The sequence below is a fragment of the Anomalospiza imberbis genome, chromosome 14 (assembly GCF_031753505.1).
Source record: "Anomalospiza imberbis isolate Cuckoo-Finch-1a 21T00152 chromosome 14, ASM3175350v1, whole genome shotgun sequence".
In the NCBI taxonomy this organism is placed as follows: Eukaryota; Metazoa; Chordata; class Aves; order Passeriformes; family Viduidae; genus Anomalospiza; species Anomalospiza imberbis.
The window spans coordinates 5,426,067-5,447,516 of record NC_089694.1 but is presented as its reverse complement, the minus strand read 5'-3'; the positions used below and the strand labels follow the sequence as shown (position 1 = coordinate 5,447,516).

The 21,450-nt window shown below is 50.5% G+C and overlaps 2 protein-coding genes and 1 long non-coding RNA gene across 6 annotated transcripts; 1 reads left to right on the top strand and 2 right to left on the bottom strand.

The window, feature by feature from the left end:
• Positions 1 to 258: 258 nt before the first annotated feature.
• On the top strand, positions 259 to 16,055 carry RAB41 (RAB41, member RAS oncogene family). 3 transcript variants are annotated; one of them, XM_068204658.1, is made up of 9 exons: positions 290 to 461; positions 1,794 to 1,852; positions 3,481 to 3,534; positions 5,555 to 5,654; positions 8,451 to 8,556; positions 9,492 to 9,603; positions 12,394 to 12,487; positions 14,125 to 14,191; positions 15,003 to 16,055. In XM_068204658.1, the coding sequence occupies exons 2-9, from the start codon at positions 1,827 to 1,829 to the stop codon at positions 15,065 to 15,067; spliced, it is 624 nt and encodes a 207-aa protein (XP_068060759.1). In that variant the 5' UTR covers positions 290 to 461; positions 1,794 to 1,826; the 3' UTR covers positions 15,068 to 16,055. The 3 variants fall into 3 exon arrangements, with proteins under 3 accessions (XP_068060760.1, XP_068060758.1, XP_068060759.1); XM_068204657.1 differs by lacking the exon at positions 5,555 to 5,654 and having other exon boundaries at positions 265 to 461; XM_068204659.1 differs by lacking the exons at positions 5,555 to 5,654; positions 14,125 to 14,191; positions 15,003 to 16,055 and adding an exon at positions 13,722 to 13,882 and having other exon boundaries at positions 259 to 461.
• Positions 4,900 to 7,309, bottom strand: LOC137482387 (uncharacterized). Its single transcript, XR_011004032.1, has 2 exons — positions 7,224 to 7,309; positions 4,900 to 7,075 (listed from the first exon to the last, which is right to left on the bottom strand). It is a non-coding gene; the product is annotated as an uncharacterized lncRNA (long non-coding RNA).
• Positions 16,056 to 18,683: 2,628 nt separating the features above from the next.
• On the bottom strand, positions 18,684 to 21,337 carry PDZD11 (PDZ domain containing 11). Of its 2 annotated transcripts, XM_068204660.1 has the most exons (6): positions 21,221 to 21,337; positions 21,021 to 21,104; positions 20,517 to 20,573; positions 20,207 to 20,305; positions 20,061 to 20,121; positions 18,684 to 19,403 (listed from the first exon to the last, which is right to left on the bottom strand). In XM_068204660.1, the coding sequence occupies exons 1-6, from the start codon at positions 21,305 to 21,307 to the stop codon at positions 19,369 to 19,371; spliced, it is 423 nt and encodes a 140-aa protein (XP_068060761.1). In that variant the 5' UTR covers positions 21,308 to 21,337; the 3' UTR covers positions 18,684 to 19,368. The 2 variants fall into 2 exon arrangements, with proteins under 2 accessions (XP_068060761.1, XP_068060762.1); XM_068204661.1 differs by lacking the exon at positions 20,517 to 20,573.
• Between the last annotated feature and the right edge of the window lie 113 nt (positions 21,338 to 21,450).

Sequence of the window (21,450 nt, the reverse complement as noted above, 5' to 3'; positions counted from 1 at the left end):
GCACCCCCGCTACAGAGGGCTCCAGCCAAGCTACAGCCGGATCCGTCCCGGTACAGCCGGCTCCAATCCCGCTACAGCCCGGGCACATCCCGCTACAAGCCGCAGCATCCTCGCCCCGGAGGCCGCCCGGTCGCCACGGCAACCGCCCTCCCCATCACCATGGCAACCCCCTCTCGTCGCCATAGCAACCGCCCTCCCCGGCAGCCCGGCCCTCGCCGGTGCCGCGGCCGCGTCCCTCCTGCCGCGGCCGCGGCGACGCGCCTCCCCGCGGGGCGGGCCGGCGGTGACGCGGCGGAGGTGACGCGCGGGGCGGTGGTACCGGGGCGCTCGGCGCTGTCTCCTTGTCCCCATCACGGCTCCCGCTCGGCCCCCCCGCGCCGCCATGTCCGCGCCCGGCAGCGGCGGCGACTTCGGGAACCCGCTCAGGAAGTTCAAGCTCGTGTTCCTGGGCGAGCAGAGCGGTGAGCGCCGGGCCGGGCCCGGGCGGAACCGGGAGGGGCCGGCGGGGCGGGGGCAGCGCCCGGGGCCGAGGCCGCGCCGTGCCCGGGCTGGCGGACGCGGTTCGGGGAGGGGCGGCCCGGCCTGAGGCCTCCGCGGGCGGGGCTGCCGGGGCCCGGGGCTCCCTTCCCGGCCTTTCCCGGCGGCCGGGGCTCCGTTCCGCCCTCCCGGGCCCGCAGTGTGCCCGCAGCCCGTGAGGGGAGGCGGCCCCGGAGCTGCGGGGGCTCCCGGCGGCTGCGCTGCCCCCCTGGCCGCGGCCTCCCTCCCTCGCAGCCGCGGGGGTTTTGTTGTGCCTCAGGTGGCCTCCCTTTTGTGCCCCTTCCCTGGGAGTAGGTGGATGAGTTGTGTGTTTTCCTTGGAATCCTGGTGTTTTCTCGCTGGGAGTGTCCAAGGCCCGTTGGACACGGCTTGGAGCCACCTGGACGATGGAAGGTGGCCCTGCCCGCCACAGTGGTGGAACTGGATGAGCTTTAAGGTCCCTTCCGACCTAAACCATCGTGGGGTTGTTACTCCTCACCTTCTCCTCGAGCCTGGAACTAGAGGTCTTGGAGGGATTTCCAGAAGTTTTCTAATTTCCCAGCCTTTCCAATGGAGGATTGACATTGCTGCTGATAGACATTTGGCTAATATGTTTTTAACCCTCTCCAGTGTTCCTAATTTCATAACCTGTTTAGGCAATTTATTCCTCTTTTGTCTTCTATCCATGTCCTTTGAATTTTTCTCAGCTTCCTCCAGCTTCCTGAGCCAGAATTGGAGCTTTATCTTTGTTTTTCACTTCTTTTCAGTTCTGCACTTCGTCTCGTGATGATATTTGGAGATGCAAATTTAAAGTTTTGAAACAAAGCACCAGAGTTTGCTGTGTATCTAAAATCTTGTTACGAAGGAAGGATGGGAGTGTGGAATATTGCTTTTCCACGCAGCCAGAGGCAGCAGAACAGCATCTGGGATATCACCTGCTTTGTTTTGATGTTTATGTCCCAGACTTGGGGATTACATAAGGAGCAGAACAGGGTAACAAAGCAGATTTATTGCTTGCCCAAAGCAAACTGCTGGTTCTTTGTTATCAACACACCTGATCTGAGGGCCAGGTTATCTCCATGATTAAGTTTGGACCTGCAGAGATTGATCTGCCTCTGTCATTTTGGGACTGAAATTTCCAGCTGGCTGTTTCCCAGGAAGGTGTAGCTGGAATGGCCTGAGATTGGCAGCTGCTGTCAGATTAGTGCCACTCCCAAAGCAGTGCTGATTTTTTTTTTCCACTGCTGCTTGAAAGTAATTTTTCTCTTCTCTTGTAGTTGGGAAGACCTCCCTGATCACCAGGTTTATGTATGACAGTTTTGACAATACTTACCAGGTATGTGATAGTATTTATTTGCTTTTATAAAAAATATATTTATATTAATGACTCTATGCCCTGCTGTTCAAATTGATGCCTGGGAGCCCATTTCTCCATGAGATGTCAGTTCAAGATCAGTTAAGAGGTTACAGTGTGCTGTGAAATGGTAAATCAAAGCATCCAGTGTGATGTCAGCAAGTGCAGTGTCCAGAAAGGGAGCAAGGTTTAGATCCCCTTTGGATGTGAGATAAATCCTGTGAGAAGCCTTGAGGAAATTGGGGAGAACATTGTTTTATGGTCAGGATTTCTGGTGCTGGATATGGGAGCCTCAGGAAATGGAGGATGAATAAAAACCCAACATCTTCTGACATTCTTAGTCTGTTATCTTTAGAGCTTCCATTTCGGTCGGAATAGTTGAGTCTGGAGTGTGTAGATGGATCTGCCAGAAGTCAGCTTGGTATATTCTGTCTCTCAATTTTTTTATTACTATTTTTTGACTAAAGGACTAAAGATAGGAAAAGCCAGGGAAGTCTTGGCAGGCAAAGAGGGGGGTGGGGATAAAGAGGCTGCAGATGAAAAGAAGATGATGTGTAAGGGGCCTGAAGGTTTGGGGAAGAATTAATTGCATCAAAGGCACTCAGAAGTATTTCATAGGAATAGCAGATCTCTGTAAAGCAGGTGAGATTAGGGCTTTATCTTTTAATTCAGCCTAGAAGAGTTACTGGGTTAGATTGGGGTGATTTGAAGTAGAGGACAAGTCACTCACTGGAACTGGATCCTCTTGTGCTTCCTGTGTTATTTCTTCTCCTGTGCTTCCTTTCTTTTCCTGACTCTTGTAAGGTGCTCTGATAGATTTATTTATTGCTTGTTGTAGTTGTTATAACCATGGCCTGGTTGGAAAATCGACCTCCCAGAAATAAATTCTCCCTCCCAAAACTGACTGTGTTGCTCTTTTCCAATTATCCAGTGGTACACATTCAGCTGTGAGTGTTGAGAGTGGGGATAATCTGCCTAAAACACTCAAATCTGGTACATCAGGAGCTCTCTCCTCTTTGCTGGGGTTTTGATGAGCTGGGACAGCTCCTTGATTGAAGTGCCTGGGAGTGCACCTGACTTAGTGCATTATTTTAAATGCCTTTGTGCTGGCATTGCTGTAGCAATGGGAATGGGAGTGAATGCAGACCTTCCTGGGAAATGAAGCTGCTGAATGTCACTGGAAGGGAAGCCCATTCTGAAGTGGAAAGGCCTGGATAAACATGGCTTTTTAGCTTTCAGCTGTCCATATTTTATAGATCTCGTTTGTTCTACCTTTTGGGTATTTCTAACAAGATAATTCTTACCAGACTGAATTGGGGCAGGCCAGAAGGAGCTGCCACCTCAGATACGATCTGTGTGGAGGTACAGGAATGTCTGAGGTTAAAATCCAGACTCAGAGGTTCTTGTGGAGCTGAGAAGTGTTGAGGAATGCTGTAAAATGCAGCTGGTGCAGATCCCCAGATCACTTTGTTGTTATCACCTCAGTTGAAGGTAATTGAAGGCAAATCTTCACCAGCTTCATAACAAGTTTGGGAACATTTCTGAGAGTTTGTACAGAAAGGGGGTGCTGGAAGGCAAGTCACAGCTCATAATGCTTCTCCTCTTTCCAGGCAACCATTGGAATTGATTTCCTGTCCAAAACAATGTACCTGGAGGACCGCACGGTGAGTGGGGCAGGGCTGGGAGGGCTCTTTCCCCTGGCCCTTCCTCCAGCAGCTGCTGGAATCCCCCAGCAGCCTCCAGAGAACCAGCCTTGGTTGAATCCCATCACTGGTACAAGATCTGATACCTCTATCAGGAAGTCAAAGGCTTCCATGGAAATCTGGGGCTGGATAATGGCCACATCCCAGGGAATGTGCTGCCTCTTGTGTGGACCTGCTTTAGGTGCAGTTTGCTCCCTGAATTTGCAGCTCTGCCTCTGGTATTGTCAGGATGAAAAGGGCTGAGCAGACCTCAGGTACCACAGAATTTTCTGAGCTGGAAAGGACCCACGTGGCTCATGCAGTGCAGCTTCTGAAGCCAATAAAAAGCCAAGGAGTTGGTGTTCCAAGTCTTGAAGTCCTTCATGATTAGACCTCACTAGGAAGTTCTTGTGGCAACACAGCTCTGACCTACTGCAATAAAGCAATTTGGGATTTAGCCTGCATGAGATTCCTGTTTGCACAGAGACCTCTCATTCCCATCTCCTGGATTTCCTCCCAGCATTTGTGGGTTTGCTCATGTTTTGCCAGTGTTTGCCTTTTTCCTGTTTTACTGCTGTGTGAGGAATGTGACAGAGCTGTGGGGAGCAGGGAACACTGCTGTGTGGATCTTAGGGCCTGCTGCTTCCAAAGAAGTCTCTTTTCAGTGTATATGCTGAGTTTTCTGAGAGTTTCTCTGCTTTTTTACCAAGGATTCCCTCTTAAAAAAGCCCTTCCTTAACCTTTGTTTAAGGCAAAGATCCTGGGAATGCTGCTTGACACCTGTGGATGCCTGTGTGCTGTTATGGTGGTGTGGGTTTCTCATGGTTGTGTAAGTCAGGATGTCATTTACCTGCCGCCCTGCTATCCAGAAAATCCCATTTTCCTCCCAGTGCTGGAATGCTGTGAGCTTTCCTGGTTATGTAAATGGTCCACAGAGCCTATAAAGCCTGTTCAGATAACAGAGGTGTGGAGTGTAGATAAGAGGAGGGACAATACAAGCAAACAAGTTGAGAAAATTCAGACACTGGAATAGTTTCTCAGATGTGGTTAATGCTGGATTTTGCAGTAGGCTTTGATTTCTGGGCTGGAAGTGAGGAATACTGAGCTCCAGCTGGGATGTGTGCTTTGGTGGATTTGATATGGCCTTACAGCAAAAGCCAGCAGAAGGGATCCTCATCCCTGGAAGGGTCCAAGGCCGGGTTGGACAGGGCTTGGAGCAAGCTGGGATAGTGAAAGGTGTCCCTGCCATGGCAGGGGTGGAATGAGATGAGCTTTAAGATCCCATCCCCCCCAAACCATTCTGAGATTCCATGAAATACATGTGGAATTTGGTTCTTTAAAACCATCTCCCAGGAAGGGCAGCTGTGTGACATTCCCAGCATGGGGATGTGTGGCATTAAGTGAGCTGGAGCCACCAGAAGCCCCATCCTCAGTCCTGGCTGTCAGGAGCCACATCCATTTAGCAGTTCCCCTCATTCCTGACAGACCGAGCAGTTCCTCCTTCTCTGTGTGTCCATATCTTCCCAGCCTTGTTGGATTGCAGTGCAGGAGAAGCCAGCCTGGAGGGTGGTTGCTGTTGGAGCTTCCACCACCTCTGGTTTTCCAGTGGGATCGTCCGGGCTGGGCTGAGGTGGTCCTGAGGGTCAGGAGTCCCACATCTGGCCAGCTGCTTGTGTGGCTGTTCTGGCAGGATCCCCGAGGCCTGGCTGTGCATTTCCCTTGTTAGCTGGTGCCACGGGAAGGGGTTTAGGGCTCTCCCAGTTTCTGGTGTTGGAATGTGTGAGGCATTCCCAGGTGTGTGGAGGGAGGGATGTTCCCAGACCTCGGGAAGTATCACTGCCTCTTTTCACATTTCTGTTCATTTGAATTTTCCTTTTGTTGCCTTAGTTTTGCTTTGCAACTTATTTTTATTTATTTATTTTGATTTCACTTGAGTTTTGGTTTTGTTCTCCATTTTCCTGCTGTTCCCCTTCCCCTTGCCCTACACTTTTCCATTTCCCAGATCAGGCTGCAGCTGTGGGACACAGCCGGCCAGGAGAGGTTCCTCATTCCCAGCTCCATCCGTGACTCTGCTGTGGCTCTCATTGTCTTTGACATCACAAGTAGGTATCGAGCCCAGGCTCTGCAGGGACCTTGCTTTTAACACATATCTTTACTCTGGAAGTGGTGGTGGTACTCAAAAAGAGCTAAAATAGCCCATCAGCCACTTGTGGCTGTTGGCAGGGATTGGGAATTCCTGTGTCTGTGCTGGTTGTTGGTAGCCTTTGGAAAGCTTTACTGATTTTCTGTTTTGGTTTTTATTTTATTTTTTTAACTTCAAAATTATTTTTCTTTTTCATTTCTGGGTAAGGAGAGAGGTTATGCAAGTAACAGCTTCAGGTGCCAAAGCAAAGGAATGTTGTCAAAGTAGGTAAAACAAAATAAGATGCTTTTAAACAGAAGCTGTGGAGTGACTTAGGAGGATTCATAATTCACATTTTTTTGGAAAAGAGACCTGGAGACTCATGAGAGAGCTTTTGAAAGATTTCTAAATATTTCACAATTTCTAAAGAGCAAACAAGCTTAGAGGGAAATTCTCTGTAACTCTTGACATGAATGTTTTAATACAAGATAGGAAGTTATGAAGATAATTATTTCATTGTAACTTCTTGTTATTGATACCACTTGATCTGGTGGGCGTTTTGTTAATCTCCAGTATCAGGATTTACAGCACAGGTGGAAAAGCTCTGGCCCAGCTTTATTCTGTTACAGACAAGTTTAGAGTTAGGTGTTTGTTTTGCTCTGCTAGGCTGAAGTGCTTAACAAATAATAGGCTGTGATTTATCCTCACTATTCAGGGCAAATAATTTCCTGGTATTTCTGCCAGAGAAGTCCTGGGGAATTCCTGGTTTGGTGCAAATGATGTCAGACTGGCCTGTTTGAGGAGCACAGAGATGTGCAGGTGTTGGCCTGTGCTGGGGACTCTCCTGGCTGAGGCAGGGGGGCAGGATTCACAGCTTGGCATCATTTTTCCCACTGTGCAGCTACAGAATGCTGTTTATCCAGGCAGCTGGAAACATTTTGCCAGTCCAGGCTGTTCTTAACAGTTCCCAGCCACGTCAGAAGAAGTGGCAGCTGATCTCATAATTCTTCAGTAACAGGCTGATCTTTGCAGATAATTTCATTTTTTCACTGTTCTTAGTGACTGAGAGGCTTAAAGTTTTCTTGTGTTGCAGAAGGGACATGCTCAGGTACTTCTGGGGGCGCAATGAAATTGCTTAGCTATTGTTGATGTGCTGGACATCCCAAAATGCAGGTGGAGAGATCCATGAGGGGAGTCCATTCTCAGCTCAGGCCCCTCCTGAAGGTTGTTCCTGAGGAGGGCTGGGCTCATTCCTGGTATCCCACAGTGGTTATTTTTATTTTCCCTTCTAAAATGGGTGCACACAGACCTGGACTTGTAGAAATGCAGCAAACCTGGGTCACTTCAGGGGTGTCTGTGTGGTACCTGCTCACTGGAGGTCTTCCCTCAAATAACTTTACCCTGCACAAATTACAGATTAAACTACAGTTACAAATTACAGTTAAACTAATTTAATACATTTAACAAATTATGTGGACCAGCTCTGTGGTGCTTCCTCCAATTGCCTTTTGCCTGTGAGTCTGAAGGCTTGGGATGGTTCAGTCAGCACCTGGGTGAATGTTCATGGGGAATAATCCAGTGTAACAGCACTGTCCAGGGAGGGTGTGGAAGTTTGGGAAGTCCAGGGGCTGTCTGATCTTCCAGCTCTGCTGTGACACTGCCCAGGTGGTCCCACTTTGTCACCTTGAGTTTCCTGGCATAGAGAAGGGCCCTGACTTCTGCTCCTGTAATCAAGTCTGCCGTCAAAATGAAGCAGGAGCTAATTGCTTTAACTATAAACCCTAATCTTCCTTAAGCCCCAGGGCATCAGCTCGACATTCCCTGATGGAGATAAGATGTTGTTTTGACTCTGACTGCAGGCCTGTGCTCTATCAGCTTCTCTTCCTCTTCTAAACAAGCAGTGATTGGTCCTGAAGAAGCTGCTTTTCCTTGATGAGCTGGTTCATTAACCAGTGCTCTGCCTCCCTGCTGGGATTATTTGGGGCTGTAAACTGGGAACCAGTGGGTGCCTCCATAAAACTGTTGGGAATGAGGAGCAATCCTGTTTTTTTAGGGTCTGTAGGGCAAAGGAAAAGGAGCCACTCCCAGTGTGGAAAGCTTTTTGTTTGGGGAGTTTTTGAGCAGTGCTGGTTCAGCCAGACAGGTCCCAGACCTTGGAGCTGTCCTATATAATAATATATAATAATAACAGTTTGTGTTTGGGGTCAGACTCTTCCTGGCCCAGCATTTTTGTGAATCCTGTGCTGCTCTGGAAGGTAGAACCCAATGGCCTTTGCACCACCTGAACCCTGCAGTGTGTAACACTTGCTTTCATTTCTGCTGGAATTTCAGTTTATCATTTCTTCAATATCCCATGAAAATCCCCACTGCCATCACATGGATGCTCCATGCTGGAGGGTGGATGCTGTTTTCCTGCCTTTTGTCTGTCCTGGGGGAATTTCCCCAAAAGCTTTGATCAGAGATACTCCAGGCTGTGAGTCCTGTGGAGATCCCATCCATAATCCTGGGAGATCAGTGCTGTACTGTTGGCTATCCCCAGCACTGATGTGGGAGCCAAATCCTAGAGATGTTTGGGAGTAGCAGGATCTCTGGGCAAGCAAAGGAGGGAATTTTAGCACTTTACAAACAGATCCAGGAAACAGCTCTGCTGGGGTTGGATTTGGGGCCAGATGACAAGGTCGCTTCAGCTGCTGCAGTTGGGTGTGGAAGTGGCCTTTTCCCTAAAGGGTTTTCCTGCTCTCTCTCCTCTCCCTGTGGGCCGGGCTGGCCCCAGCAGGTCCGGCTGCAGCTCTGGGACACGGCGGGGCAGGAGCGGTTCCGCAGCCTCATCCCCAGCTACATCCGTGACTCCACCATTGCCGTCGTGGTCTATGACATCACAAGTGAGTGGGGCCTGGTGGCTTGGATATTCTCAGTTCAGTCAGAGAGAAAAAGAGAAAGATTTCTGCCAGGCTAAGCCTAGGAAAAAGCCTGAGAGGAATGTAAACAATCTGTTATCTTGCTTTCCGTTCACATTGTTTATAGATATGTTCTACCACACTGACCTAAGTCCAGTGTACCAATCAGGTGAAATGCTTTTACTTTAAGACCAGTGGAATTAATGTTCACGATGCTCTCTATAAAACAGAGATGTGTTTTGAATAAACTCTCTTTTTGCCTTCTGAAATCATACGAGTAATTTCGCCAGTTCCCTGGCTCAACAGCGTCAGGTGGCAGCACAGGGCAGGGGTGCTCTGCTGTGTCCTTGGCAGAAACACCCCACACGAGCAGAACTGAGAAGTTACAACCACAAGTTCTGCAAAAACAACTTTAAAATCAGAAATGTTTTCACCCCTTCCTTGTCTTTCTGGACAGGAAATAATTGATGTGGGGTGGGGAGGTTGGGTGTCACTATTGGACACAAAATGAGTACACAGAAGCTTGGTAAGTTCAAAAGAGGAAAAGAGTCAATTTTATTTCTGATCTTGCAATATATAGAATTCCGAAAGTGACCGTGGATTGAAGGAAGAAATTGCCACCTCTCCAACCACACTGGTCAAACCAACAGTCCATCAATTCTCTCCTCCCACAAAGAAGAATGTAAAACAATCATTATTTACATGAACAGTGCGTGAGACCTCCAGTAGTAATATGTAAACATCAGAAGGCATAGAGAACTTTTAAAAGAACTTTAACACTTTCAAAAGAACTATAAAAGAAAACTTAACACTTAATAATCAGGGCAACAGCTGGGAGAAGCTCCTGAGTACAAGTGAAGCATTTTCCCTGCCATAAAGGAGTTTTATCCTCAGCTTTGCTATTTCGTTCTTCCCTGCAGACTTGAATTCTTTCCAGCAAACCTCCAAGTGGATCGATGACGTCAGGACAGAGCGAGGCAGCGATGTCATCATCATGTTGGTGGGGAACAAAACCGACCTGGCAGACAAGAGGTAACGAGGGAAACTGGGCCCTGCTGCCCTGCCCAGAGCCACCAGGGCCTGGGGCCAGTCTGGGCTTAAAACAAGGCTTAGTTTTAAACACAACATCGTTTGCCTGTCGGGAAATTCTCATTTCTGGTTTCAGCACAAGTTATTCCTTTTGCTCTCCAACAAATAATTTAAAACAAACCCACCTTAAAAATTGCTCAAGTGGCTCTGCACCATTATCTCAGTAGCGTATTTTGTCTGATTTTACTTTTCACACTGAGGCAAAGGCTAAAAGCTGCCCCTGAAAGCAAAGAAATCAGCTGATTTTCACTGTTTTCCACTAATTTCCCTCACTCTCTCTGCACATGCAGCTGAAAGTTCATGGCACGGTTTCTCCTCATTAAGAAGCAGCACAAAGTTTTGTAGGACTGATCTAAAAGTAGGAATTTCTCTGAGTATAAATTTCATGTCATACATAACACACACTGAGCTTGTGGATGTGTGAAAGGAAACCAAATCAGCAAAACCCAAACTTCCCCCAAAGAGAGACCCAAGAATTTAATTAAGACTCCTAAAATGACACAGATTAATGTTTTGGGAGGTTCCATTTTGCTTTTAAACTCTTAATTCTACAGCACAAGACCCAAAATAACCAATGTAATGAGCTCTTAGAAGGGCACAGGCGTTACTTTGTGTTCTTATTTCAAATCCTTCTCTGGATTGTTGATTTAACAATGATTTTGGTGAATATTTTCAGAGATTTTTGTTCCTTAGGAGGGTATCAGGAGTGTAGATAAGGGAAAGTTTTTATTTTAATGGGTGGTGCTAGAAGCAGTTGGCAAAGAGAAGATGGAGTGAACCAGGCAGTTCCAGCTCTTCCTACTGAGACATCCTCACACATCCCACAGATGTGGGCTTTGGCTCTCAGGGGATGTGTGAGGGCTTGAAACCACAGGGGGATTTTGATCTGATGCACAGAAAATCACCTCAGAGCTAGGAAACACCTGGATCTCACAGTAAAATAAAGCCTTAAAATATCAAATCCTTGTCCTTTGGCTGTTAACAAGATTTTCCTGATCGAAGGAGAACAATTTATAGATGAAATTAATGTTTTCTCAGCAAAATCTTGGCTTTTATTTGAGTATCAGTTCACTCTGTTTCTTGGGATGACGGGCAGAGTGATCTGAGTGTTCCATTGTTCCAGTGTCCCACATTTTTAATTCTAACCCCTGCTTTGCTCACTCCTGCAGTTACACATTCCTTCAGGATGTGTTGTCATGTGGATTTTCTCCTGTGATTCTGGTGGTTTTGTGTCCCAGCATCCCCAACATCCCTGGCTGTTTGCCCTGCAGGTTTTTAGTTTTCATGCTCAGCAGGAAAAACAGGGATAATTCCATTTGGCTTTTCCCACTTCACTGAGAAGCTTTTTGAGGTGTCCCATGCCTTGCACTTTGGAAATATTCCTCAAACTTGATGCTCAGAGCTTCAGGAATATAATAAAAACATGTAGAGTTCATTTTGCTTAAGAATTCCATGTGTGATGAACTCATTATATGACCCTGAAATCGTTCACAAAAGCAAAATCCAAGATGTTTTCTCTGAGCCAGCTCTGGATTTTGACCACTGAGCCTCTCCCATTCCCTTCTGGCACCTGGGAATAACTGCAGCTCCCTGACAGAACAACCTGGCATTTCTAATTCCTCTCAAAAACCAGTTTCACATGAAACTAGAAAGGCCAGTGGGATCATTTCAGCCTTGGAGTATTTCCTGATGGTGGACAACAGCTGGCCCGGCACTGCTGCAAGAATTAAAAATACCAGAAAATTGTTTGAAGCAGCTACAGCTGAAGTTCATGCAGCACTGGACATTCTTATTTTGGGAGCTGAATGTGACAGTAGTCCTGGTGTGGGCTGGAATTTGGAATGTTGGGGAAGGGAATATCCGGGTAACAGGAGCTGCCTTGCCTTTCTTTTCAAAGGAACTTGGGCTTGTGTGAGGCTGAAATTCTGGGCCTGTAAAGGCGGGACAAAGCCACCTTTGGTGTCACAAAGGTGACATTTTTATTTTGAGGCAGAATACAGGGAAGCCATTCATCCTCTGATAAAAACCAGGGATGAGGCAAGTTCTGAGGCCAAAAAGCAGCACTAAAAATAGCCCTGTTCCTGTTCAGTGCAGCCTGGTAAGTTTTTAATTCCACTCAATGTTGCTTCAGTTGGTGGCTGGGTTTTTTGTTGTTTTTTTCTTTCTCCCTGCAGTTTTCTTTCTCTTATTTTTGGACTCTTAAGCTTTGGTTTGGTTTTTCTGCTCTGTGATTTGTTCTCATTACTGGAGACAGGTTTCTGTAGAGGAGGCTGAGGGAAAAGCCCAGGAGCTGAATGTGCTGTGTGTTGAAAGCAGTGCTAAAGCAGGACTTAATGAGACACAGAGGGGCAATTCCAGGTGCTTGTCCCCAAGCTGCTGCACTGTCCCTGCTGCTGGAGCCTTTCTGGAGTCTTTGTGTCACCTCACAACATTCCCTCTGTCAGATTTGGGAAGCTCCCTGTCTCGATTTGGGGATTTTTCCTTGCCTGGAATGCTGTGGATGACGCTCAGATGTTCTGCACGGGCTTCATCCTGCTCACCTGCCACAACTCCAGGTGTTCCCTGGGGAGCTTTCCTGAGATGTTTTCACTCCCAGCTGAAAGACCTGGGGGTGCTGAAGCCTCCAGGGTCCTGAGGTGGGCTGCAACCTCTTGGAGGGGGAGCAGCAACTCACTGCCAGCCATCTCTAACTCTTCCTTGTGTTCCTTGTGTCTCTTTTCCACCTTTGTGCAGGCAAATCACCACAGAGGAAGGGGAACAGAGAGCCAAAGAGCTGAATGTGATGTTCATTGAGACCAGTGCAAAGACTGGCTACAATGTGAAACAGGTACATGCAGGCTGTGTTCTCAGCCAGGAATCTCCCCTCGCTGCTCTGGCTCTGCTCCAGGGTGGATTTGTGATCCTGCAGCAATTTCCTCATGTTTACTGCCAGCCCCTGAGATGTTTCTTGGTTTGTGTAGTGCAAGCTCCTTTCCTGTTGAGTCAGTGATTCCCTGTCAAAGCTAAACCTTGAAACAAAGGAGGACTCACTCCAGAATGTGCTGAGGGATGGGAAAGGGGGAAAATCATTGTTTTGTGCAGCCAGTCAGCTGGAATTTGGTTTGGTTTGGTTCACAGTCAATGCACTGTTTGCTGAAATCACTGCTGACATCAGTGGGGAGAATTGTTTCTGCTGATGCACTGGAGTAGAAGTTCTTCCTTCTGTTTGCCAGCCAGAGAATCTTGAAATATTTTAGGGGAATTGAGGTTGGAAGGGTTCTCTGGAAATCACCCATTCCAACCCTCCTGCTCAGAGCAGGCTGTCCAGAGCTGACTCCAGCTGAGTTTGGAACCTCTCAAAGGATAGGGACTGTCCAAGTGCCAGTGTTTGATCAAACAAACAGCAAAATAACCATTACATTTTCATTGTAAGCAGAATTTCTCAGATTTCTGCTTATGCCCTTTGCTTGTGATTCCCCTCTCCACTGGTTCAGGGATTGTTCTGGATATGACAGAGCTTGGAATGAGAAGCTGTGAGCTCTGGAGGAAATTGGGAAACATCCTCAGGAATTTGCTGCACACCAGCAGCTTGGTACAGCCTCACAGTGGGGTTGGGAGGCTTTGGGCTCAGTTTTCGTGGCTGTTTTGGATTGAACCCACTTCAGTGGTTGATTTTGACTCGTGTTGCCTTCTCTGCCCAGCGGGTGTTCGTGAGGAGAGCTGGGATCTGAAGGCTGCAAACCCCAGCACCTCACTGGGACCTTGGTTTTGCAAGGAACACCCTTTGAGGGGTGGCTGAGGAGCTGCTGGGAGGGGAATCAGCAGCAGCAGGGATTGCTCTGGGGTTTGGTGCAGCAGAGTTCAGCAGCCTGGCAGTGTCTGCACTGTGTGAGGGCAGCAGGGCGAGCTCCAAACATTGACTGAGGAATGATGCAAACCCATTTTCCAGGTTTTCTGGGGATATCATAGCCCTTCCCAGTGTAAGTGCAGCTCCCTGGACCCAGCAGTTCTGCTGAGGAATGGCTCTTTGGCAGCAGGACTGATCTGAAGGGCTGGGCTCTAAGAGCTCTGTTGTTCCACAGAGGAATATTCAGTGCCAGCTGAGTGATCAGAAATCCCCAAATGTGCACCCTATGTGCACAAGCAGAGGCTGAACATGGTAAATGATGTTTAGTAAGTGCAGGAGGGAGTTCCATGAATCCCTGGAAGAATGCCACTAATTAATTCCATGTTCTCTTTAAGCAGGAACAGGTAGAATAACACTTTTTTTTTTTTGTAGGCATTGAATAAGTTCTTTAATATGAGTTCTCTAAAACCTGTTAAATTTCCTACATAAAATTCTCATGGCATTTTTGATCACTGCTCTGCCTGCTAAAGTACCCACTTAAGGAGTACAACTCAGACTCAGAGTCATGCTGTAAAACAATGTTTTTAACAGGAACTTGTTTCTGACAAGTCTTGAGCTTCTCTCTTGCTGCTTTCCAGCTTTTCCGCCGTGTGGCTGCTGCCTTACCTGGGATGGACAGCACACCAGAGAAGAGCAAAGAAGACAGTATCCTTGTTTTGCCATGGAATTGGGCAATTATCTGGTGTTAAATTGGGCTTACTGGCTTTCTTTGGCACATTGTGGGGATGGGGCTTGCTGGGGTTTGCAGGGATGTGGCTGAAGCAGGGCACAGAGCTGTTGGAGTGTGAGCAGAAGGATGGAGCAGCTCTGCCATGAGGAAAGGTTGGAACAACTGGGATTATTCAGGCTGGAGAAAAGAAGCTTTGGGGTGACCTAATTCGGGCCTTCAGGACCTGAAGAAGCCAAAAAGAAAAATGGAAAGGGAATATTTGCGAGGGCTTGGAGTGACAGGACAAGGGGGAATGGCTTCCCACTGCCAGAGGGCAGGGTTAGATGGGATATTGGGAAGGAATCCTTCCCTGTGAGCGGGGGAAGGCCCTGGCACAGGGTGCCCAGAGAAGCTGTGGCTGCCCCTGGATCCCTGGAAGTGTCCAAGGCCAGGTTGGATGGGGTTTGGAGCACCCTGGACTAGTGGAAGGTGTCCCTGCCCATGGCACTGAGTGATCTTTAAGGTCCCCTCCAACCCAAGCCACCCTGGGATTGTGTGACCCTCTTTGTGGGTCAGGTATAAATGTACACAACCAATGGCCAGCACAAGTTTTGCTTCTCCACTCAAACTGAGGCTGGAATTTCCACAGCTTTGAAAACACCAGAGTTTGTTACTCTTTTTGTCCATCCTCTGAAAGGTCTCACCACGTGCCTGCCTTTGCAGTTACCCTGTGCAGGCAGGCCATGGAGAGACCCCAAACAACCCTTCCAAATCCTGTCCTAGATGATTCCTTGACAGTCCCTGCAGTGATTGACATCAAACTAGAGAAGCCCCCCGAGCAGCCAGTCACGGAGAGCGGGTGCTCCTGCTAACAGCCCCTGCCAGCAGCACCCCCGCCCGGCCGGGCTCCCGGAGAACATCCTGCTCATTGCCACCCCTCTGGGGCTGGAAAACCATTCCCAAGCGAGTGAATCCCTGTGTACTGGTGGGGAGCAGCCCCGGCCGCCCCTCTCACTGCATGGTTTGAGCCCTGAGTGCAGAATGAGTGTCCTGTCTTTTGAGTTTATTTTTTTATGTTGTTGCACTTTGGCACCACGGTGCCCTTCACACTTTCTCTCTCTCTCCCTCTCTTTCCTCCCTTTCTCCCCCTGTTCCCACCTGGAGCCTCCCTGCTCAGATGTATCTTGTGAATGCCATGGAAAAGCTGCCGAGTTAGGGAAGACAAAAATGAAGCTTTGGGGGGTGGGCTTTCTGCCTTCCCTCCTGCCTTGCATCCTCCCCCTGCCTTCTCCAGCCCCCTGTCCTGCATCCCCACTTCCTCTGGAAAAAGGCTGCTCCTTAAACTTAAACCAGTCACTTGGACTTGCCTTTTTGGACTCTGCAGGTTCCCAGGCTTTGCTTCCCGCAGGGCACACACCCCATGAGCTCCCTGGTTTCTCCTTTCCGTGGGATGATCCTGGCTAACTCTTGCTCACCAGTTCCCAGTTTTTCCCCTCAAGTCACACAGGCCCTGGAAAGCCCCAGACTCTGAGAGCTTTGGCCTTGTTGCTCCCATTTGTGTGGCAGGGACATCCCAGAGCCTGCTCCCCTCGGCTGGAATCTCTTCCCATCCAGAGGATGTTGGTGAGTGTTGGCTGCAGACGTGGGGGAGGATGAGGACACAGAGGCTTTGCAGCCTGAGGCTGGGTGGGGAGAGATCCTCAGGGATTCTGGAAGCAAACCGTGACCTGGAATCCATCACTGCAGGGGCAATGCCTGCCCTGGGAGTCATGGATGCTCCTCAGGCTCCTTCCCTGATCTCTATTCTCCTGTTCTTTGTCACGGGAGCTGCTTCATGCAGAGCAGGAGAGCCACAGCAGAGGGAAGGGCAACATTCCACTCCCATTGCCAGGTTGCTGCTTGATGGAATCATTCCCATTGCCTCTGGCCTTGGAGCAGAGCTCTGGGGTGGGACCAGCAGGGGAGTTTCACTCCTGGGGGAGTTTTAACCTTTGCCAAAGCTGAGGGGAGCAGTGGCAGGGAATTCCTGTCACAGTGGGTGGAGGACTGGACGCTGCTGAAGGGAATTCTGGTGTCACTCCCCAACCTTGGAGGCTGGGAACTGCCTCCTTTCCCCCAGGCCCTGGTTTTGAATTAATTCAGTGAGCTTTTCAGAGATTCCCAACCACAAAAAGTTGGTTTGTCAGTTGGCAGAAAGGAGAATTCCGCTGTCCTTTCCCCACGTGGCCTGTGTGACACGGAGGGTGCTGTGGTAGGACAGTGGCCACAGTGTGACCACGGTGGGGGGGTCAGTGGCACTCCCTCCCCTCCCTTGGCAGGGTGTCCCTCGGTCCCTGACACTGTGTGTGCACCTGAGGAGGGGAAGGGACAGCCCTGGGCTGGGATGTGGCAGCCCTGGGCTGGCAGCAGCTCCCTGAGGTGCCCAGAGTCCCTTCCCCTGGGGCGAGCTGGCCGCAGGAGGAAGCTGGGATGTGAGTCCCCGTCCCTGCCCCTCGGGAAGCTGATCCCATTCCCTGTACATAGCCCCTTGTGGGAATTGCTGGTGTCGGTGTCCGTGTCTGTAGAACAGGTGTTGCTGTCCCTCCTCAGGCAGCTCTGCTGTCCCTTCGTGTTGTTCGAGTCACGGACCGGGGCGGGAGGGGGGAGACCCCAATTAGGGGCGGGGGGTAATTAGTGGAATCCAATAGTTCCCTTCCCACTGTTTTTCTGGATGTGTTCCTGCCGTGTGTCCGGCCCTGCTGTCTTGTAGCTGTAGCGAGTAAGTGTGACTGTAACTCTGAGTAAGGACTGTGTGACACAGCCACAGTGTATCACTAAATAAATAAAGTTATTTCACCAACACTGCGCTCTCCTGCTGCCACACCCGGCTGGGCAGTAAGAGGGGTTTGCTCCGAGGTGTGACATTCCTGTCCTGAGCAGGGATGGAGGAGGAGTGGAGGAGGAGGAACGGAGGAAGGATGGAGCAGGCAGCATGAAGGGATAGAGGAGGAAAGAAGGATGGGAGGAAGAAGGACAGAGGTAGAGGAATAGAGAAGGAAGGACAGAGGAGGGAGGAAGAATGAAGCAGAAGGAAGGACAGAGGGGGAGAAAGAGGGAGGAAGGATGGAGGAGGAGAAAGGACTTTACTGACATTGTTGTAAAATGTGGAATATGTGACAATGTTCTCAGGAAGTCTCTTTTTTGATATTTGATCTTTCAAGCCCAAACAGCAAAAAATGAGACTTAATCCAAGAAATTGACTAGTCAATGAGCTGAAAGTGATGTCTAGGTGTTGGAAGGACAAGTGGCTTGTGGGTGGAATTGCCTCACTGAGGCTTAGGGCTGGACATGCTTGAATGATCTCAGCCCTGGGGGAGGTTACCAAAGCCTGGGAAGAATGATCCTACAGAGATCCTGTGGATCCAAATGTGACTCTGAATGGAGCCAGGAGCACACGGCTCCTGGAGCCCTCAGGTGAGCCCTGCCCTGCAACACACCTGGGACTGATCCTGCTGCTCCAGAAGGACCTGCAGGACTCTGCCAGTGCTGCTTCCCTGCAGCCTGAACCCCTGGCAGTGCTCCCTTCCTCCCTGCAAGTGTCCAACCCAGGTTGGATGGGGCTTGCAGCAACCTGGGCTAGTGGGAGGTGTCCCTGCCCATGACAGGGGGTGGCACTGGATGATCCTTCCCACCCAAACCATTCCATGATTCTATAAATTTGTGCCTCTCAGCTCCGTTTTGTCAGGCACTAAAAAAATCCAGTGTTGCTGGAGGTGTTGTTTTCCCACCAGCAATCAGTAACTGCTCGAGTTCTGGAGGATGAAATGGATTCTGGTGGTCTTAATGCTTTGCTAATTGACATCCCCAAAACATGAATGTGCCTTGGGAAAGAATCCACTCCTTCCTGTCAGCCAGGTCAGCAGGAAAACACCTGAGTCATTCCCTGGGAGGAGCTGCCCGAGGCAGGGGCGACCTTCCTGGAGCTCCTGCCAGGGAATGCTCTGAAGCAGGAGGGACAAATTCAACCTTGAAATTGTGTATGCAGCTCCTCCTTCCCTATGGAACAGAGCGATCCTGGCAAACCAGACAGGTGATACAAGAGGTCTCCTTCCCTTTCTCAGTGTTGCAGGGGCTCCCAGGACCTTCATTCCCCTGTGGAAAAGCTAATTTTTAATTCAGAATAAAAATCTCTTTTCCAGCATCTTTTCCTTGTCCCCAGCCTGGCTCAGTGTCCTGCCCTGCTCCTGGAGTTGAGCTGGTGCCACCACAGCCACAATCCTGCCTTGCTCCTTCCTGGCAGTGCTGGAACACACTCCAGGTTAATCAGGGGCTGATTTCCAGCAGAGTCAGTGGGAAAAGCCCCTGAAACAGCTGCAGATCCCAAATTTTCTCCTGCAGGCTGCAAGGGTGACTGGAGCTGAGCCTTGTCCCAGCATTTCCTTGGAATGGTGCTCATGGTGGGTACATCCCAACCTCCACACAGACTTCCTGAGTGGGAAGAAGCTGAAGTCAGGCTGCTGTACTTGATTTATTGATTGCTTTTACAGAAAAAGTGGAAAACACCACAAGGAAGAGAAGGTGAGAGCCAGGGCTGTCCTGAAGCCATTACGTTATCCCACCAGGCATTTGCCCCTGGATTTGCTGATAATTTCCTTGGTAATTAACATTTCCAAACATCCCAGTCCTACATTGTGGAGGTTTTATCAGCAAAGAGGCACAAACAGCTAGAGCTGTGCACAAACTGGGGCTGGATTTTACTCCTGGAGTCGCCAGCAAACCCAGCAATGCAGAGCAGAGCTGGGACAGAGGAGAATGAAAGAATTCCATGGCACAAGAGAGTGGAACAATGCCTGTGCTCTGCTCAGGAAAGCTCAACAACCAGGGATCCAGGATCAAGGCATCCAGAACCAGCCCAGAACTCACTTAATTAAAGTCTTGCTAAAATCTGGATTCTGCTGGAGCAGCTGCCCCCAGGACCCACCTCACACCAGCTTTTCCCAACACCCATTCCCAGGAGCACAGCCTCAATCCCCATCCTTCTTCCAGCCAAATGAGCCCCTTGGCATCTCCCCACGTGGGTAGGAGCTGCTCCTGTGCAGGCCAGTGGTGCCTCCAGTGAAAGCTGAAACGCGAGGAGTCATCTCAGATGTTGGGAAAAAGGAGTGGAGAGGTTTTGGCAGGAGGAAGCTCCCTGTTAGTGAACCGTCCGTTCCTTCTGCCGCTGGTAATCTGGGAGGGAGGGACAAGGAGAGGATGGCCAGGGGCAATCACCCAAAATGTTCAGGAAAACAAACACTCCCAAGTGGAGGCAGTGTTTGAGACCCTCTGGCTTTCAAAGTGCACCCCCAGCAGTCATTTCAAGTGATTTTAGGGCATTTAGAACAAAATGCTTTGTTTTAAATTATTTGTTTGAAACCCCCTCTTCCCCTACTCTTTTTTTTTTTTCTTCTTAATGGCCACTTTCCATTCTATAAAGAATCCTTGTTTGGCTTGACTTCTCCCTTTTTTATCCCTTAAATCTTGGAACTTTATAGATGCAGAAGCAGAAACTGGGAGTTAACCCAGTCTTTCCCTTCACTCATAATTCAAACATCCTTAGGGAGGGATATCCACCACTGGCACTTGTGCCAGACCTCGTTGCTATGTTATTCAAGGATAACTAGCTGAAATTCATGAGCTTGAAATTACCTTTTCCATTCCCAACCATCCCACCTTCCTGCTCTCTGAGTTCTCCTACATGGGCAGATGAAGACAGGCCTCATTATCCTGATGTGGTGCCTGATCCCAAATCAACAGTCAGTGACCTTGGGATGCTAAACTCGGGTGGAATGGGCAGGGATTTATGGCAGTTTGCTTCCAAGGAGCATCCCAGGACTGGGCACTTACTGTAGGGGAAGTACCGAACGCGCATCGTGATCTCCCGCGCCGTCTTCAGGATCTCCACGGCCTGGAAAACGAGGAAAGAGCATTCCACGGCTTCTGTGCTGGCCTGAGAGGCTGCAAGGAGGTGGATTTCCCATCCCAGCACTCACCTTGCTGTGCTCAATGTCCTGGAAATCCACATCGTTCACTGAGAGCACCTGGTCCCCCTCCTGCAGCCCGGCCCTGTGAGCATCCGAGTCGGGAATCACCTGGGAAGGGAGAGCAGGGATGGCAGCAGGGGATCTCCCACAGCTCCCCTCTCACGCCGCCCCGGGGAGCAATCCCAGGGGCTGGGAGGAGGCCAGGGAGTGGTGCAGGATGTTCTGAGGCAGCCAGAGCCTCCCTGCCCACCCCGCGGGCTCAGCTGCTCCCACCGGCACAGGCAGGATCCGGGCGGGAACGGCACAAGGACGGACACACCTTGGAGATGAAGATTCCCAACTGCGAGGCTTTTCCTCCTCGGATGTTGAAGCCCAGCTGTGGGAAAAGCCAGCAGGGAAATGCAGACACCGGGACCCTTCCCTTGGCCCAGTTCTCCTTCCATTCCCCAGGACTCTTCTCCGGGTCCAGGACCCTTGCAGTGGCCCAGGACCCTCCTCCCTGCTCTGCTCCCGGACGGATCCAAGGCGTGGGTGCTGCGGTGCTCAGCCAGGCAGCAGCGCCAGGCCCTCTCTCCTGATTCCTGCCACCGGGAACACCTGAAGGGACCCGCTCCCATCCTCCAGCAGCTCCACATCCCCAGATACCACATCGGGAACAACCCCTCCCCTCGCCCACCGCCCTGGCATCTGCCACCCTGCCCGCCGCACGCCTGTCACGGCCGATGCCTGTGCCAGGTCGCTGCCACTCGGGAATATCGCGATCCCAGCGCCTTTCCTGCCACGAAGCGCTCCGGGAACGCGACACCGCGCCAGGCAGCCTCACCTGCGCCCCGGGCGGCTTCTTGAGCACGATGGTGCGGGGCAGGAACTGCGTGAGCTCGTTGTTGTAGTCGGGGTGATACACGCGCTGCGGGGGACGCGCGGCGGCTCAGCCGGGGCCGGGCCGGGCTCCCCCGCCCGGCGGGGCCCCGCGGCCGCCGCCGCCCCCGGGCCGTGCCCCCGCTCCCCCCGTCCCGGGCTGACCTCGTGCGGCGGCACCCAGGCGGGCGGGCTCTCGTAGGGCGGCAGGAAAACCACCGGGAAGTCGTCGTAGGGCACCCGGCCTTCCATGCTGCCGCTCCACCGCGCCCGGGCCGCGATTGGCCGAGGCCCGCCCCTCGCCCCGCCCCCTGCCTGACGCACCCGCACGCGATTGGTTCCGCCCCACCCTTCGCCCCGCCCCTCGCGCCGTACCACCCCCACCCTCGTTTGAC